The 16,325-nt window shown below is 45.3% G+C and overlaps 1 protein-coding gene across 5 annotated transcripts in view; it reads right to left on the bottom strand.

Annotated features, from left to right (window-relative positions):
- Window positions 1-16,325, bottom strand: part of LOC140186119 (protein crumbs homolog 1-like) — a 162,926-nt gene that overhangs the window by 62,416 nt on the left and 84,185 nt on the right. For all 5 annotated transcript variants that reach the window (XR_011882787.1, XM_072240024.1, XM_072240021.1 and 2 more), the window contains 2 exons: window positions 12,811-13,006; window positions 7,984-8,123 (listed from right to left, as the gene is read on the bottom strand). Coding sequence is in view for 4 of the 5 variants with exons in the window: in XM_072240024.1 (XP_072096125.1) it covers window positions 7,984-8,123; window positions 12,811-13,006 (336 nt within the window). In the remaining variant the exon portion in view is untranslated. The remainder of the gene's footprint in view (window positions 1-7,983; window positions 8,124-12,810; window positions 13,007-16,325) is intronic.

Here is a 16,325-nt window from a genome sequence, read left to right as displayed (position 1 = left end):
TATTCCTCTTAATATCTTATACAACTCTATCATGTCTCCTCTTATCCTCCTTTTCTCCAAAGAGTAAAACCCTAGCTCCCTTAATCTCTGATCATAATGCATACTCTCTAAACCAGGCAGCATCCTGGTAAATCTCCTCTGTACCCTTTCCAATGCTTCCACATCCGTCCTATAGTGAGGCGACCAGAACTGGACACAGTACTCCAAGTGTGGCCTAACCAGAGTTTTATAGAGCTGCATACATCGCAACTCTTAAACTCTATCCCTCAACTATATCATTAATCGTTGACACTATAAAAGTGTTGCAGCTAACTGCTACACTACTATGCCTCCCTACTGTATCTCCTTGTTTCCTGTAAATGCCTGCACTAAAAGGATTCTCAAGGTAGTATAACACACAACATACAGTATATGCACTTTGATAATAAACTTACTTTGAATTTTGATATTTTGGTAAAACAGAACAAGGAACAATTCCAGATAAACAGTAGCATTTTGTACTATTCTTGACTGGAACAAACCTTTGGGTTAGAGGCACAGAGAGCCTGCATCTGAGTTCCAGGCACCCAACTGTGCTCACCCCTGGATATAAACAAGCTCCGATAAAGTTATTAATACCAAAATTTCAACAGGTTTGTTCCTGCAAATGACAGAACTCTCATCCCACCATCCAGATCATGTTCTCTTCTCACTGCTGCCATCAGGAAGGCAGGAGCCTCAGGACCCACACCACCAGATCAGTCATAGTCATAGTCATACTTTATTGATCCCGGGGGAAATTGGTTTTCATTACAGTTGCACCATAAATAATTAAAGAGTAATAAAACCATAAATAGTTAAATAGTCATATGTAAATTATGCAGGAAATAAGTCCAGGACCAGCCTATCGGCTCAGGGTGTCTGACCCTCCAAGGGAGGAGTTGTAAAGTTTGATGGCCACAGGCAAGAATGACTTCCTATGACGCTCTGTGTTGCATCTCGGTGGAATGAGTCTCTGGCTGAATGTACTCCTGTGCCCAACCAGTACATTATGTAGTGGATGGGAGACATTGTCTAAGATGGCATGCAACTTAGACAGCATCCTCTTTTCAGACACCACCGTCAGAGAGTCCAGTTCCATCCCCACAACATCACTGGCCTTACGAATGAGTTTGTTGATTCTGTTGGTGTCTGCTACCCTCAGCCTGCTGCCCCAGCACACAACAGCAAACATGAAAGCACTGGCTACCACAGACTCGTAGAACATCCTCAGCATCGTCCGGCAGATGTTAAAGGATCTCAGTCTCCTCAGGAAATAGAGACGGCTCTGACCCTTCTTGTAGACAGCCTCAGTGTTCTTTGACCAGTCCAGTTTATTGTCAATTCGTATCCCCAGGTATTTGTAATCCTCCACCATGTCCACACTGACCCCCTGGATGGAAACAGGGGTCACCGGTACCTTAGCTCTCCTCAGGTCTACCACCAGCTCCTTAGTCTTTTTCACATTAAGCTGCAGATAATTCTGCTCACACCATGTGACAAAGTTTCCTACAGTAGCCCTGTACTCAGCCTCATCTCCCTTGCTGATGCATCCAATTATGGCAGAGTCATCAGAAGATGACTAGACTCTGTGCAGTAGTTGAAGTCCGAGGTGTAAATGGTGAAGAGAAAGGGAGACAAGACAGTCCCCTGTGGAGCCCCAGTGCTGCTGATCACTCTGTCGGACACACAATGTTGCAAGCACACGTACTGTGGTCTGCCAGTCAGGTAATCAGGAATCCATGACACCAGGAAAGCATCCACCTGCATTGCTGTCAGCTTCTCCCCCAGCAGAGCAGGGCAGATGGTGTTGAACGCACTGGAGAAGTCAAAAAACATGACCCTCACAGTGCTCGCTGGCTTGTCCAGGTGGGCGTAGACACGGTTCAGCAGGTAGATGATGGCATCCTCAACTCCTAGTCGGGACTGGTAGGTGAACTGGAGGGGATCTAAGTGTGGCCTGACCATAGGCCAGAGCAGCTCCAGAACAAGTCTCTCCAGGGTCTTCATGATGTGGGAGGTCAATGCCACCCGTCTGTAGTCATTGAGGCCGCTGGGGCGCGGCGTCTTCGCCACAGGGACGAGGCAGGACGTCTTCCACAGCATAGGAACCACAGCCTCAGGCTCAAGTTGAAGACATGGCGAAGTACTCCACATAGCTGAGGGGCACAGGCTTTGAGCACCCTGGTACTGACACCATCCGGTCCTGCAGCCTTGCTTAGGTTGAGACATCTCAGCTGTCTTCTCAGTAACAGCTATTAACCCTCAACCATCAGGCTCCTGAACCAGGGAGGATAACTTCACTCACCACCAACACTGAACTGTCAAGTCAAGTAAAGTTTGTTGTCATTTAACTACATACATGTATATAACATATATAACCATATAATGTATATAGAAACAAGATGTTTCTTAACCAGGGTGTAAAATATAGTAGTATGCAGAACACACGTATGAAGGCAAGGATAAAATCTATAGGTGAATCACACATAAATAACAAAATAAAATGCATTAATATTGTGAGGTACGTCAAAGGTTAACCAGTGACAAGTCAAATATGATTTAAGGACTCTTCATCTGATGTTCTCGATATTTATTGTCTATTTTAACTAATTTATTATTTCTTTTTACTTTTTGTATTTGCACAGTTTGCTGTCATTTGCAGATTAGTTGTTTGTCCATTCCTGTTGGTGTGGTCTTTCATTAATCCTATTGTGTTTTTTTTTTGTATTTATTGCGAGTGCCTGCAAGAAAATGAATCTCAGGGTTGTATGTGGTAAAATATGTACTTCGATAATAAATTTACTTTGAACTTTGTAGAGGCAGAAGAAGAGTATTAAATATAAAGCAACAGGCAGGTCGAGCAGCATCCGTAGGGAAAAGGACTCTCTGACGTTTCAGATTGGATCCCTTGCAGGGTTTTAAGCTGAAACATCAACAATCCCTTGTAGTTTGATAATAAATTTACTTTGAACTCTAAACTTTAATTTTTTTTAAAACTCAGCCTTAATGTGCTTTTGATGCCACTCACTACTACACTGTGGGGTTTCAATTATCACAGAACATCAAACAGTGCAGCTCAGTACAGGCCCTCTGACCCACGATGTTCTGCCACTCCTTTTACTGACTCTAAAATCAATCTCACCCTCCCTCACACATAGCCCTGCATTTTACTTACATCCATATCAAGTAACTTCTGTGTGCTTTCTGACTAATGGGAACTCGTGAAACTTTGTTACCGGGGGATGATCTGCATAGTGTTGTATCCAAATCTAGACAGCTCAAAGTTCAAAGCAAATTTATTATTAAAATACGCAAATGTCACCATATGCTACCTTGAAATTTGAGTTCTTGCGGGCACGTATAGGAAAGTAAAGTTCAAGTTTGTGTTTATTGTCAATTGACTATACATACAGTATATACAGTCAAATGAAACGTTTCTCCAGACCATGGTACACACGACACGTAAAACAAAATATTAACACAAATAAGTTAATAAAATATAATTCAAAATGCATGCAGTGTGAAGCACAGGTAAACGGTAAGTCAGTACAACTGAATTTATGAAAAGGGATAAATAACAAAGCCTGACAAACAACCAATATGCAAAAGACGGCAAATTGAGCAAATTACAATAAATAAATAATACTCAGTTGTAGAGTTTTTGAAAGAGAGTCGATAGCTTGTGGCAGTCCAGTGCTGAGGTGAGTGAAATTGTCCTCGCTACAGCCAATGGGATTGAGCTTCAGATTGTATTCTGTTACATACCTCATGGATATCTTGTGACTTTCTTGTGAGAATGATGTAGTGGTCTTTTGGAGGTCACCTGATGTAATTTTCCCGCCGATGTGAGGTCACGTGATGACATGTTCACCACGGGTGTAAAAGGAGACCCCTGGGGTGACGCAGTTTGTTTTCCAGTTAGAACGTCAGCCAGAGACTCCACTCCACTCCGCCTTATGACGCGGTTTTGATTTAAAACGGAGTTTTACATTCTGTTGTAAGGTACAAAAGTGTTGGGCCAGCTGTTTAACCAATCGCTGCCAGGTTTGTTGATGTATCTTTTCAGTAGTATTGGAGAGTGAAGACAGGATCCTGAAGGAGTCATTCGGCGGTTTTGGAGAGGATCAACCATTATTGAATTCATTCAAGAAAGAATGATCTGCATGAGATAGCCTCTGCTAAAAAGCAGCAGAAAAGGCTGTGCAGTATCTAGTATCCGGAGGGAAAGGTCAGTGCCTTTAAACTGTTTTATTTCCATCGTCGTGAATCCTGCGGACAAGGCAGGTTCCGGCTGGGATTGACAGTGACATCGTGTCTTCGAGGAATTCTTTACTTCAGGAAAGTCTCTCCTAATTGACTGTATAAATCTCTTGGACTTTCGAATTCACCATTCTAAGAACTGTTTTTGTATTTACCACTTTAAGAACTGTTTTCACATTTATCGCTTTAAGAACTAGTACTGAGTGGCGGTTTGTTAAATGGCCACATAGCAGTTTACTTCCGGTTAAGATTTTCGTTTGTTTATTTTTTTTAATATTGAGCAGGGTTTAGTAAATGTTTGATTGTTTTTATAAAACCCGACTCGATTGGTATTCATTGTTGCCGATCACGTAACAATTCACAGAGTTGTAGAGGGCAGGCCACCCAACCCTGAGTCTGTGCCAACCATCAAACCTTCATTTACCCCATTCTCCCCGGACTTTGCCACTCACCCACCCCCACACACCACAGCAGACAATTAATTGACTGACCTGCATGCGTTTGGGATATGGGAGGAAACTGGAGTAGGTGGTGCCAGCTCACACAGCTTTAAGGAGGACCTGCAAACTCCACACAGACAGCAGTGGAGGCCAGGATTGAACCGGGGCTTCCTGGAGCCACGAGTGGGCAGCTCTACCAGCTACGTCACAGCAGCGTCCAGCACAGAGGTGGGCCAGAGCAGCATCTCACCTCCTGGTGGACAGAGCATTCGTGTGATGCAGTCCAGACACTGAGGGGCTTCTGAATCTTCCTGACTCATGGGCACCAAGGTCAGAACCAGGAGAAACTGCTCATTTCTTTGCCGCTTAACAATTAATTGCCTGATAGTATTTTATATAATTACTTGTACACATGCAACCGTTTGGTACGTTTCCTGGTCACAGTATGTGCAATTGTGCAGTGTCTCTCCTAGTGGGTGCATTCATATGATCGTTGGGTTGAGCTGTTTTCTGATCTTGACAATTTACTTGCAAACATTTTGTTGGTTGTCATTTCATAAATTCAGTTGTGATGTGGGGAGGAAATTTCAGTGCTGATTGGGTGCGTGGTGAACTTTGTGCATCGTGGTCTGGAACTTTGCCCACATTGGTTCACCTGTATGATTCTGAAAATATCCAGAGGCTTTGCTGGTGCTGCATTATTTGTATAGAGCTGACTCTTATCTGCAAATCTGAATGGAATGTTTAATCTATGTGTATAGAAAGGGCTGACCATTTGGCGATGCCAACTTCTTTTGCCACCACCCCACCTCCCAGTCCACTTCCAGACCTCTGTCACAGTCTGTTTTTCAATTTTCTATTAACGCTTAATAAAACAATCATGAAGCAAGAAGTTTTGTGCCTTTTTCCCAACTTCTGAGAGAACCTTGGATTAAAGACATCGGGATCCAGCAGGTTGCCATCTTGCAGCTGGATTAATGGCAGTTCCCGAGACAGTCATTAGTCAGTAGTTTCTAACACTGGTTTTCTTCACAAAACTGCTGCAGGTTACTGCCAGTTCTCTGGTAAAGATTAATGATTCGGTCACCTGATCTTCTGTGTCTTGGCATTTATTACTGTCGTACAGGGCGGCCCAGTAGCGTGATAGTTAGCACAATGCTTTACAGAGCAGGGATCATCCGTCAGCGTTCAGTCGCCACTGCTGTCTCTGAGGAGTCTGCACGTTTCTCTCATGACCTCATGCTCCGGTTTCCTCACACATTCCAAAGACATACATTTAGGATGGGGGTGAGTTGTGCATATTCTATGTTGGCACCAGAAGCATGGTGACAACTGTGGGCTGTCCCAGCACAATCCTCGGACTGTGGTGGTCATTGATGCAAATGACACGTTTCGACGTACATGTGAGAAATAAAGCTCATCTGAATGAACTAAGATACAGTGTAAAGCTTGTCTTAGATACTGCTGCTTCTACAGATCAGAGGCGTTGAGGAAGCACAATGTAAAAGTCACTGAAAAATAGTGCAGTGCAGGTCAACAATAAAGTGCAAGATCATAACAAGATAAGTTGAGTAAGAGCCCAACTTGTTGAACGAAAGAGTCTGATAACTGCGGGATTGCAGCTGCCTTTCAGCCAGGTGATGTATTCTTTCAGGTTTTTGTAACTTCTACCCGATGGGACACGGGAGAAAAGAGAATGTCTGGGGTGGGTGGGGTCTTTGATTATGTTGGCTGCTTTGCTGAGGCAGCAAGAAGTGTAGACAGGGTCCACAGAGGGGAGGCTGGTTTCCATGATGTGCTGAGCTGTGTCCGCTACTCTCTGCGGTTTCTCGTGGTCATTACAGAGCAGTTGTTGTACCGAGTGTGCGGGAGCGAGGAGAGGTCAAGTGAGGTCGAGGCATGTTGGAAATGAAGCCGGGGCTGGGGCAGGGGTGTGTGGAGTGGAGAGAAGTCAGAGCATGAGAGAGGCAGTTTCAGGGCCTGCCTACCTAGACTGATCAAAGCTGGCTGGTTTAAGTGTCAGGGTGATTTTGAAAGGTCAGGTGTGATCTGAAATGTGGGGGTAGGAGCCAGGCACAGAGCAGATCAGTGCAACAGGGCCTGGGTCTTAGTGCGAGGAAAGACCCGATGTTTGGACGATTTATACGTCAGGCCAGGTGGATTGAAAAGACCAGGTGCCAGGACCAAAGGCCGGTTCTGCTCACTGCTCCTCGATGTTTACTCTGCACTCTGCAGCATGGAGGTTGAGGCTGAGGCCTTGGGCCTGCTCCTGATGTCTTGTCTGCAGGCTCCATGGCATTTTACTCTGCTCTTTGCTGCAGTGAGGCTGAGGCCTTGGGCCTGCTCCCAGGTTCGTGTCTGCAGGCTCCGTGACATTTTACTCCGCTGTGTGATGAACTGAGGCTGACACTATGGGCCCGCTCCAGCTTAGTGTCTGACGATTTGCTTTCATCCCAAATGCTATTTGTTTACTTTTATTATTTGCATGATTTGTTTTTTTGACACTCTCTGTACACTGGGTGTTTGATGGACTTTTTAAAATGGGTTCTTTTGGGTTTCATGTTTCGTGGCTGCCTGTAAGGAGACAAATCTCAAGGTTGTATAATGTATACGTACTCTGATAATAAATGTGTTTTGAATTTTGAACAAGCCATTGTACATCCAGACAGAATACTCTCCATGGTGCAGCAATAAAAATGTTAAGAGTCGACAGGGGCAAGGTAATTTTCTTCAGTCTCTTGTGGAACTAGAGGCATTGGCTATGAGATGTCAACATGGATGGAGCAGGACAGACTGTTGGTGATGTTCACACCCAGGAGTCTGAAGCTCTCAACCTCAACACCAACAGCACCACCTCCCGTTCAACACCAACAGCACCATCTCCTGTTCAATACCTACAGGACCATGGGCACCACCTCCCATTCAACATCAACAGCACCATCTCCCATTCAACACCAACAGCACCACCTCCCGTTCAACATCAACAGCACCATCTCCCATTCAACATCAACAGCACCATCTCCCGTTCAATACCTACAGGACCATGGGCACCACCTCCCATTCAACACCAACAGCACCATCTCCCATTCAACAGCAACAACACCATCTCCCGTTCCATACCAACAAGACCATGGGAACCACCCCCCTTTCTGAAGTCAGTGACCAGCAATTCTGTTTTTTTTGGGGATGGCTGTGTCATGACCCCATGACAGTAAGCTACGCTCCCTATCTCCTGTGTGTGTCCTCTCTGGCGTTCACTCACCTGGCCAGCAGAGGCAGCCATAGGTCTTCACGCCTTCCAGACAAGTTGCATTGTTGACACAGGGGTCCGAGGAACATTCCAGGATGTCAACCTCACAGTTTGTGCCTTCAAATCCTGTCTCGTCGCAGTCACAGCGGTAACTAGTGAAACAAAATACAGAAGATGAATCCTGCTTCTTGATTTCAGCAGAGGAAGAGGACTGACAGTTCAGAGTTTGGGGTGATTATGTGCATTCAGTGCTTCCATTTGGCACGGCCCTTGAAAGAAGCATCTTATAGGTCCTTTTATCCACGGGTACTCCCTTCTCCTATCGAGAAACTTAAATCCATATCCCTGCCACCCCATATCACCAACCGATAGGAGCACTTATCGTTGTCAATATTACTTAAAACTGTCCTAAGAGATACAGAGCACTACAGCACAGAATCAGGCCATTTGGCCCACCTAGTCTGTACCAACAGCTGATCAGCCTACTCCCATCGACCCACACCTGGATCATAGCCCTCCATATACAATTCTTCTCTTAAATGTTTCAATCAAACCTGTATCCACCACCTACGCTGGCTGCTCGTTCCACACTCTCACCACCCTCTGAGTGAAGAGATTTCCCCTCATGTTTCCCTGACACATTTCACCTTTCACCCTTAACCCATGGCCTCTAGTTTTAGTTTCACCCAATCTCAGTGAAAAAAGCCTGCCTGCATTTACCCCATCTGTACCCCTCATAATCTCTATCAAATCTCCCCTCTTTCTCCCACACTCCAGGGAGTCATGTCCTAACCTATTCAACCTTTCCCTACAAATCAGGTCCTCAAGTCCCAGCAACATTCTTGTAAATGTTTTCTGCCCTCCTTCGATCTTACTGACATCTTTCCTGCAGATAGGTGACCAGAACTACATACAGTACTGTAAAGCTAGCCTCACCAATGTCTTATACAACTTCAGCATAACATTCCAATGACCTTGATCATTGCTACCCAGTGCTCGAAGGAAAACATTCTCAGCTTTTCCAACCCATTGAGAGGCCCAGATAGATTCAACATGGAGAGGATGTTTCCTATAGAGGGGGGGAGTCTCGGACCAAGGGGCACAGCCTCAGAATACAAAAAATTTCCTTTACAACAGAGGTGAGGAGGAATTTCTTTAGCTGGAGAATAGTGACTCTGTAAAATTCATTGCCACAGACAGCTGTGGGAGTCAATTCATTGGGTATATCTAAAGCGGAGGCTGATAGGTTCTTGATTAGTCAGGGAGTCAAAGGTTACGGGGAGAAGGCAGCAGAATGGGTTGAGAGGGATAATAAATTAGTCATGATGGAATGGCGGAGAGGACACGATGGGCTGAATGGCCTAATTCTGCTCCAATGTCTTATGGTCTAAATTCACTCATTCCTGCAACTATGGAGAGGCTCCAAAGGAGGTTCATGGGAATGAAAGGATTAACATACAAGAAGTGTTTAATGTTGCTCAGCCTTGCAATTCAGAAGGATAGTGCTGGGGTTGTCTCACTGAAACCTATCAGGTAATGAAAGGCCTGGATAGAGTGGATGTGGAGAAGCCAATCTTTAATCTTTCTTTTTTGATGATCTGAATGAGTGGATACTGGGGAGGGGGCTGTTCTAGTCGGTGAACGGGACGAGAACTAGAGATCAGAGGGAAAGCAAATTAACAGTCACCTAATGAGAATGTTTCTGCAGCATATGACAGGAAGTTCAAGGACATGTAGAACAGATGAGGTGGAGGCAGGCTCCATTGTGGTTTAAAGAGGTACTGGGATATTTAAAGATAAAACGTTTTTTAAATATCAGTTTTATTTGTCACAGTACGTCATTTGCATGTCTAACACAGTCTGAGGATGCGCTGGGGCCACACCAAGTGTCGCCAGGTTTCCAGTGCCAACGTAGCGAGCCTACAACTTACTAACCGTTTCCTGTCCATCTTTCGACAGGGGGGTGAGGGGGTGGGAAACCAAAGCACCCAGGGGAGACCCACACGGTCACAAGGAAAACGTACAAACTCCTTGCAGATAGTGGCGGAATTGAATCCAGGTTGCTAGCGCTGTGTTACATTAACTGCTATGCAAAAAAAATTTATGAGGCTACAGGGAAGGAGCTGGTGGGTGCAACTAGGAAGCTTCACTGGTAGAGCTGTCACAGATATGATGGCCCAAATAGTCTCCTTCCATATTATAACCCTTCGATGTTTCATGACAACCGAGAAAGTTAATTCTCAGGCTCTGGGGTTTGGTGAATGTGTTAAATTGCAAGCTGTGCTGCCACCTAGGGGCAGAAATGTGAATGGCATCTAGAAAGGTGAAATACAGTATTTCAATTTGTTTCTTTTCTGTTTTAGCCATGTGGAATTTAATTATCCTTCTCTAGTCCTGGGGCTGTTCCAAAAATCAATGGGTGGAGGGGGTACCTGAGACGTGGACATCACCAGCAATGTAACAGGTCACTGTCGAGACCCATGGTACAACACCAGTTAGCACAGCACTTCATAGCACGAGTGATCGGGATTCAATTCCTGTCACTGTCTGTTTGGAGTTTGTGTGCTCTCCCTGTGAACACGTGTATTTCCTCTCAGTTCCTCCCACATTCCAAGACGTGCCGGTTAGTAGGTTCATTGTCACATGGGTGTAACTGGGTGGTGTTTGCTCTTTGAGCCGGAAGGGCCTGTTACCCTGCTCTGTCTCTAAAATCTCCACTAAAATCTCGAGAAGAATCTATATGTGAAGCAATCCAGTGACAATCCCGAACACCTGGAGGAAACCCACGCAGTTACGGAGAGAACGTAAAACTCCTTACAGACAGCGGTGGAATTGAACCAGGTTCCCTGGCTCTGTAAAGCGTTACATTAACTGTTGCGCAACCATGAAGCAGTGAAGAAATGTCCACAATTGATGTGATGGAACATGTGCATGCTGGCTGGAGAAGTGTGTGGGGGGGCGGAATCCTCTTGAATTGAGCAGGGGTCAAGTTTTACACAGAGTAATGGGTGTCAAGGATCCCAAACCTTTTACAATAATCCTAGGGTAGATTTTAAATCATTGAATTTTCAGCCAAAACTACAGCAGGCAGCATTTCCTGGTGGCCATCCTAACAACCACTCTCATTCCAGGATGTCAGTCCGTGAGCTCCCGTACTACCACAATGAGGCCACTTTCAGGTTGAAGGAGCAACATCTCATATTCCGGCTGGGTAGCCTCCAACCTGATGGCATGAAAACTGATTTCCCTATCCTCTGGTAATTTCCTGCCTTTTCCATTTCCCCTCAGGCTCCCCTCTCAACACTTCGCTTCTGCTCTCCTGCCTATCAGAATCAGAAGCAGGTTTATTATCACCGACACGTGTCTCCCTCTGCCTTCACTTTCTCCCACGGTTCACTCTCCTCTCCTATCAGATTCCTCCTCCTTCAGTCCTTTACCTCTTCCACTTATCAGCTCCCAGTTTCCCCCTTCCCCACCCACACTTCTTCTCTCAATTGGTTTCACCTATCACCTTCTAGCTGGTCCTCCTCCTCTTCCCCCACTTTATCGTGACTTCTCCCCCCACCCCTTCCATTCCAGTCCTGAGGAATGATCTTGGCCCTGAAATTTCGACTGTTCATTGCCCTCCATAGATGCTGCTTGAGCTGCTGAGTTCCTCCAGCACAGTGTGTGTGATGCTCTGGATTTCCAGCATCTGTAGAATCTCTGTTGTTCCCAGCTGATGCAGGAAGAATCCACTTACAGGTGACATACAGCTAACTGGTCATCTCTCAGAAATCACTGTGGAGGGTCTGACTGGTTGTGGATGATTGTAGAGGTTTATAAGATTATGAGAAGCATAGAGTAGACAGACAATATCGTTTTCCCGGGATTAAAATGTCTAACACCAGAGGGAATGTATTTAAGGTGAGAAGGGGGTAACTTGAAAGGGGATGCGAGGGACAAGTTTGTTTTTTTTATATACACACACACACACAGAGTGGTGGGTGCCTGGAATGCACTGCCTGGGGTGGTGGTAGAGGCAGATACATTAGGGACATTTAAGAGACATTTAGATAGGCACATGAAGGTGAGGAAAATGGAAGCATACGGACATTGTGTAGGCAGAAGAGATTAGTTTAGTTGGCCATTGATTGCTAATGTAAGTGGGTCAGCACAACATTGTGGGCCGAAGGGCCTGCTCCTGTGCTGTAACTTTATATGTTCTATAAATCAAAGTGATGAATTATTCCTGGATTTGATATTTTTCCTCTCACCAACCCCCTTGATAAGATTGGAGTCCTCGCCAGATGTGATGGGACACAAACACTTGAGTAACTATGCAGTGAAGCCCAGCTTTCTCTGTGGAAAGGCCAGTAGGGTGATTGGGAAACATTACACGTTTTCCTGAGTAACACACACCAAACACTAGAGGAACTCAGTGGGCCTGGAGGCATCTATAAAGAGGAATAAACAGACGATGTTTCAGGCAGAGACCTTTATTGGGATCTTTCATGAGTCAAAGAACATAGAACAGCGCAGGAACACACTATTAAATTAGTCATGAAAAGGCTCTTCCATTTTTCTCACAGCAATGTGTCTATCTCAATATCTCTTAAAAGTCTCCGTATCTGCCCCTCACATCACCCCAGGCAGTGCATTCCAAGCACCCACTGCCCTCTGAGTAAAAAACTTGCCCCTCACATCTCCTTTGAGCATGCCCCCTGATGAAGGGTCTCGACTGTTTATTCCCCTCCGTAGATGCTGCCTGACCTGCTGAGCTTCTCCAGCACTAGTGCGTGTTACTCTGGATTTCCAGCATCTGCAGAATCTCCCGTGTTTATTACATGTGTTCCTTACCGATTGATCAGGTCCTTGCAGTTCCCGCCATTGATGCACGGATTGCTGGCGCACTCATCGATATCTATCCCGCAGTTAACCCCTTCATAGCCAGCAGGGCAGGCACAGGTGTAGAACGCAACATGGTCTTTACACACGGCACCATTCTGACAGGGATTAGACTCACATTCTTTTATCTCAACCTCGCAGTTCAGACCTTTGGAAATCAGAAGACAATGTGGGTTTTAAACAAAATCTCACTTTTCTTTTTCACTGAGAAGTTATCTACACAGAAATAATCTTTTAAAAAAATGGAAAATAGGTCATTTCATAGTGTTAAGATAGAAGTAAGAAGAAATGGATAAGTAACAAAGAAAGCAAGATGAATTCTCGTTATGGATCACTAGATTTCTAGCAGTGACCAAGGTTAACAACAGCTGTTGAAAATTTACCCTGGTGTTGACCAGCATCCTTGACTCTACTTTAGAATTAAATTCAATAATTTTCATTTTTTTTAAATGAAGATTTAATTTCTGAAAATCCACGCCTGCTGTTTTTGTTAGAAAAAGAATGAACAGTGTCTGCAACTTTTAAACAGTTTAGAATTGCAGATAAACTGGGATTTGCTGCCTGTCAGAGAGCAGATTAATAAGCCTGTGAATCGAATGGGTTTTATAGAGTACAGAATATTACAGCACAGTACAGAGCCTTCAGACCTCAGTGTTGTTCTCACTATTTTGTTCTGTTTCTGTATTGCACTGTGCTGCTGTCCCAAAACAGGTCAGGGTTCAGATGGGCTGGTTCAGATCACCGCTCCACGACATTTACTCACTCCGTGCTGAACTACGGGACTCTCGGTGCAAACTTCAGTTCAGAACGGTTCATGTTTGCATGACGTGCTTTTTTCCTCTCTGCACATTGGGCATTTGATGGCGTTTGCTTTTTTATGGGTTCTTTTGGTTTTCTTTGTTTCATGACTGCCTGTTAGGAGACGAATCTTAAGGTTGTATAATATATACATACTTTGATGATAAATGTTATTCGAACTTTGAAAACAACAGATTTCATAACATATCTCAGTGATAATAAACCTGATTCTGAATTCTGGGTAAGATCAGCACTGAAAACAAATCGTAGCATGATTCAGGATTCAGAGGGTGGTATGATGGTGGGCTTTGCTTTTGCAGACATTGAGGGAAGTGCTGTTGATCGTACACACCCCACCCCACAGCTCATCGTGATTGACACTGCACATTATCACACTTAATAACTTTCACTCTAGCTAATGGTCTTCAGTGTTAAATGTAATGGCTGTCACCAAACCTTTGTAGACTGCAGTCAGCCAGCCAACACGTACAAAATGCTGGAGGAACTCAGCCAGTCAGCCTTCCCCTTCTCTGCCTAATGACTCAGGACTCACACACCATCACAGTACGTGGGTCTTCTCTTCTCCCTTCCCAGACATCCTCTCTTCTCCTCTTCCCATCAGGCAGAAAATACGCAGGTTTGCTATGCCTGCCCATGGCCCTGCAAGTTGCCTATTCACCTCTTCCCTCACCTCCTTCAGGGCCCCAAACAGTCCTTCCAGGCGAGGCAATACCCTCTACGAATCTGCTGAGGTCACCCACTGTGTCTGCGGCTCCCGATGCGACCTCCTCTGCATTGGTGAGGACTGTCATAGATTGGGGGACTGCTTCGTCAAGCACCTCTGCTCCATCTGCCAAAGATGGAACTTCCCGGTGGCCAAAAATTTTAACTCCAATTCCTATTCTCGTTCTGACTTGTTGGTCCACGGTCTCCTCTTGAAGAGGCCATCCTCAGGGTGGAGGAACAATACCTTATATTCCATCTGAGGAGCCTCCAACCCAATGGCAGGAACATCAATTTCTCCTTCAAGTAAAAAAAAAGTTCCCTCCCCTTCCCCTCTTCTTCTCACCAGCTCATCACCTCCCCTGGGTCACCTCCTCCTTCCCCTTCTCCTAAGGTCCACTCTCTTCTCCCATCAGATTCCTTCCTCTCCAGCCCTTCATCTTTCCCACCCACCTGGCTTCCCCTATCACGTTCCAGCTATCTCCCTTCCTTTCCGGTCCTGAAGGTGAGCCTCAGCCCAAAACATCAACAGTTGGTTCAGTTCCATAGGTGCTGCCTGACTCACTGAGTTCCTCCAGCGTTTCCTGTGTGCTGCTTCAGAAAATACAAAAGCCTGTTATAAGACTATTAGTATGATACAACGGTCTCTTGACCTCACAATCTACTTCGATACGGTCTTGTGCCTTGCTGCCTACCTGCACTGCACTTTCTCTGTAGCTGTTACACTTTATTCTGCACTCTTGTTCTAGATCAAAGCTCTGTGTAATGATCTGATCTGTACGAACAGCGTGTCAGACATGTTTCTCCCTGTACCTCAGTACATGAGACAATACTAAACCTGTATCCAATTCCAATACTAGAGGTAATGTGGGAGATTTGTACACACGTTATTGTTTTACATTGTTCTACCTTCAGGACCTTGAGGTTGTTATAAGCAGGGTGTGGTTAGTGGGGACGAGCTCCCACTACCTATTAAATGCTCCCAATGGCGCACATCTCAAATAGCCTCTGACAACCAAGTCCAGCTCCTGGTCTTCATGTATGTTGGTACATGTGACAATAATGAACCGATTTTTAAAAAGATTTAACGGTTACATTTATTTGTCAATGTATATAGAAACATACAGTGAAATCCATCACTTGTATCAAATCAATTCAGCGAGGATGTGCTGGGTCAGCCTGCATGTGTGGCCACACTGCCGGTACCAGTATCACATGCTCACACCGTAATAACCGTAACCGGTACTGTATGTCTTTGGACTGTGGGAGGAAACCGGAGCACCCGGAGGAAACCCACCCAGTCACTGGGAGAACGTACAGGCTCCTTACGGACATCAGCAGGACTTTACCAAATGGACAACAAAACACAATTAACTCAGCGTTGCCTGAACCTCAACCAATTAAGTGAAATTGTGGAATCGCGATAAACTTATGACACAGGAGGCTATTCGGCCCATCGTCGTCTTCCTGGTTGAGGAAGATCTAACCCTACATTACAGTAATAGGGCATGACTGGCTCTGTATTTCAACGCTCACCATGAACCAGAGATGGTTAATTATTTGTTTAGTGATACAGCGCAGAGTAAACCCTCTTGGCCCTTCGAGCCATGCCACACCAGCAACCCCTGACAAACCTGATTAACCCTAACCTATACACAGGAAAGTTTACAATGACAGATCAACTTACCCGGTACGTCTTTGACCCAGAGAAACCCATGCGTTCCACAGGGAGGGCGTACAGACACTTCTTACAGAATGGTGCGGGAATTGCAGTCTGAATTCCAGAGCACCCCGAGCTGTAACAGTGTCATGCTAACTGCCATGCCACTGCGGTGCCCCGTATCTCCCCTCCCTCAACCCTCCCAAGGCGGTGCAGCACATCTGTTCAATGCACCTTCTTCGTAGTGACTTGTATCAGCAGAGTGGTTAGCGCGCGTTACTTACAG

The sequence above is a fragment of the Mobula birostris genome, chromosome 22 (assembly GCF_030028105.1).
Source record: "Mobula birostris isolate sMobBir1 chromosome 22, sMobBir1.hap1, whole genome shotgun sequence".
Lineage (NCBI taxonomy): Eukaryota > Metazoa > Chordata > Chondrichthyes > Myliobatiformes > Myliobatidae > Mobula > Mobula birostris.
Note: the sequence above shows the minus strand (reverse complement) of the source record. Positions and strands in the feature narration are given on the sequence as shown.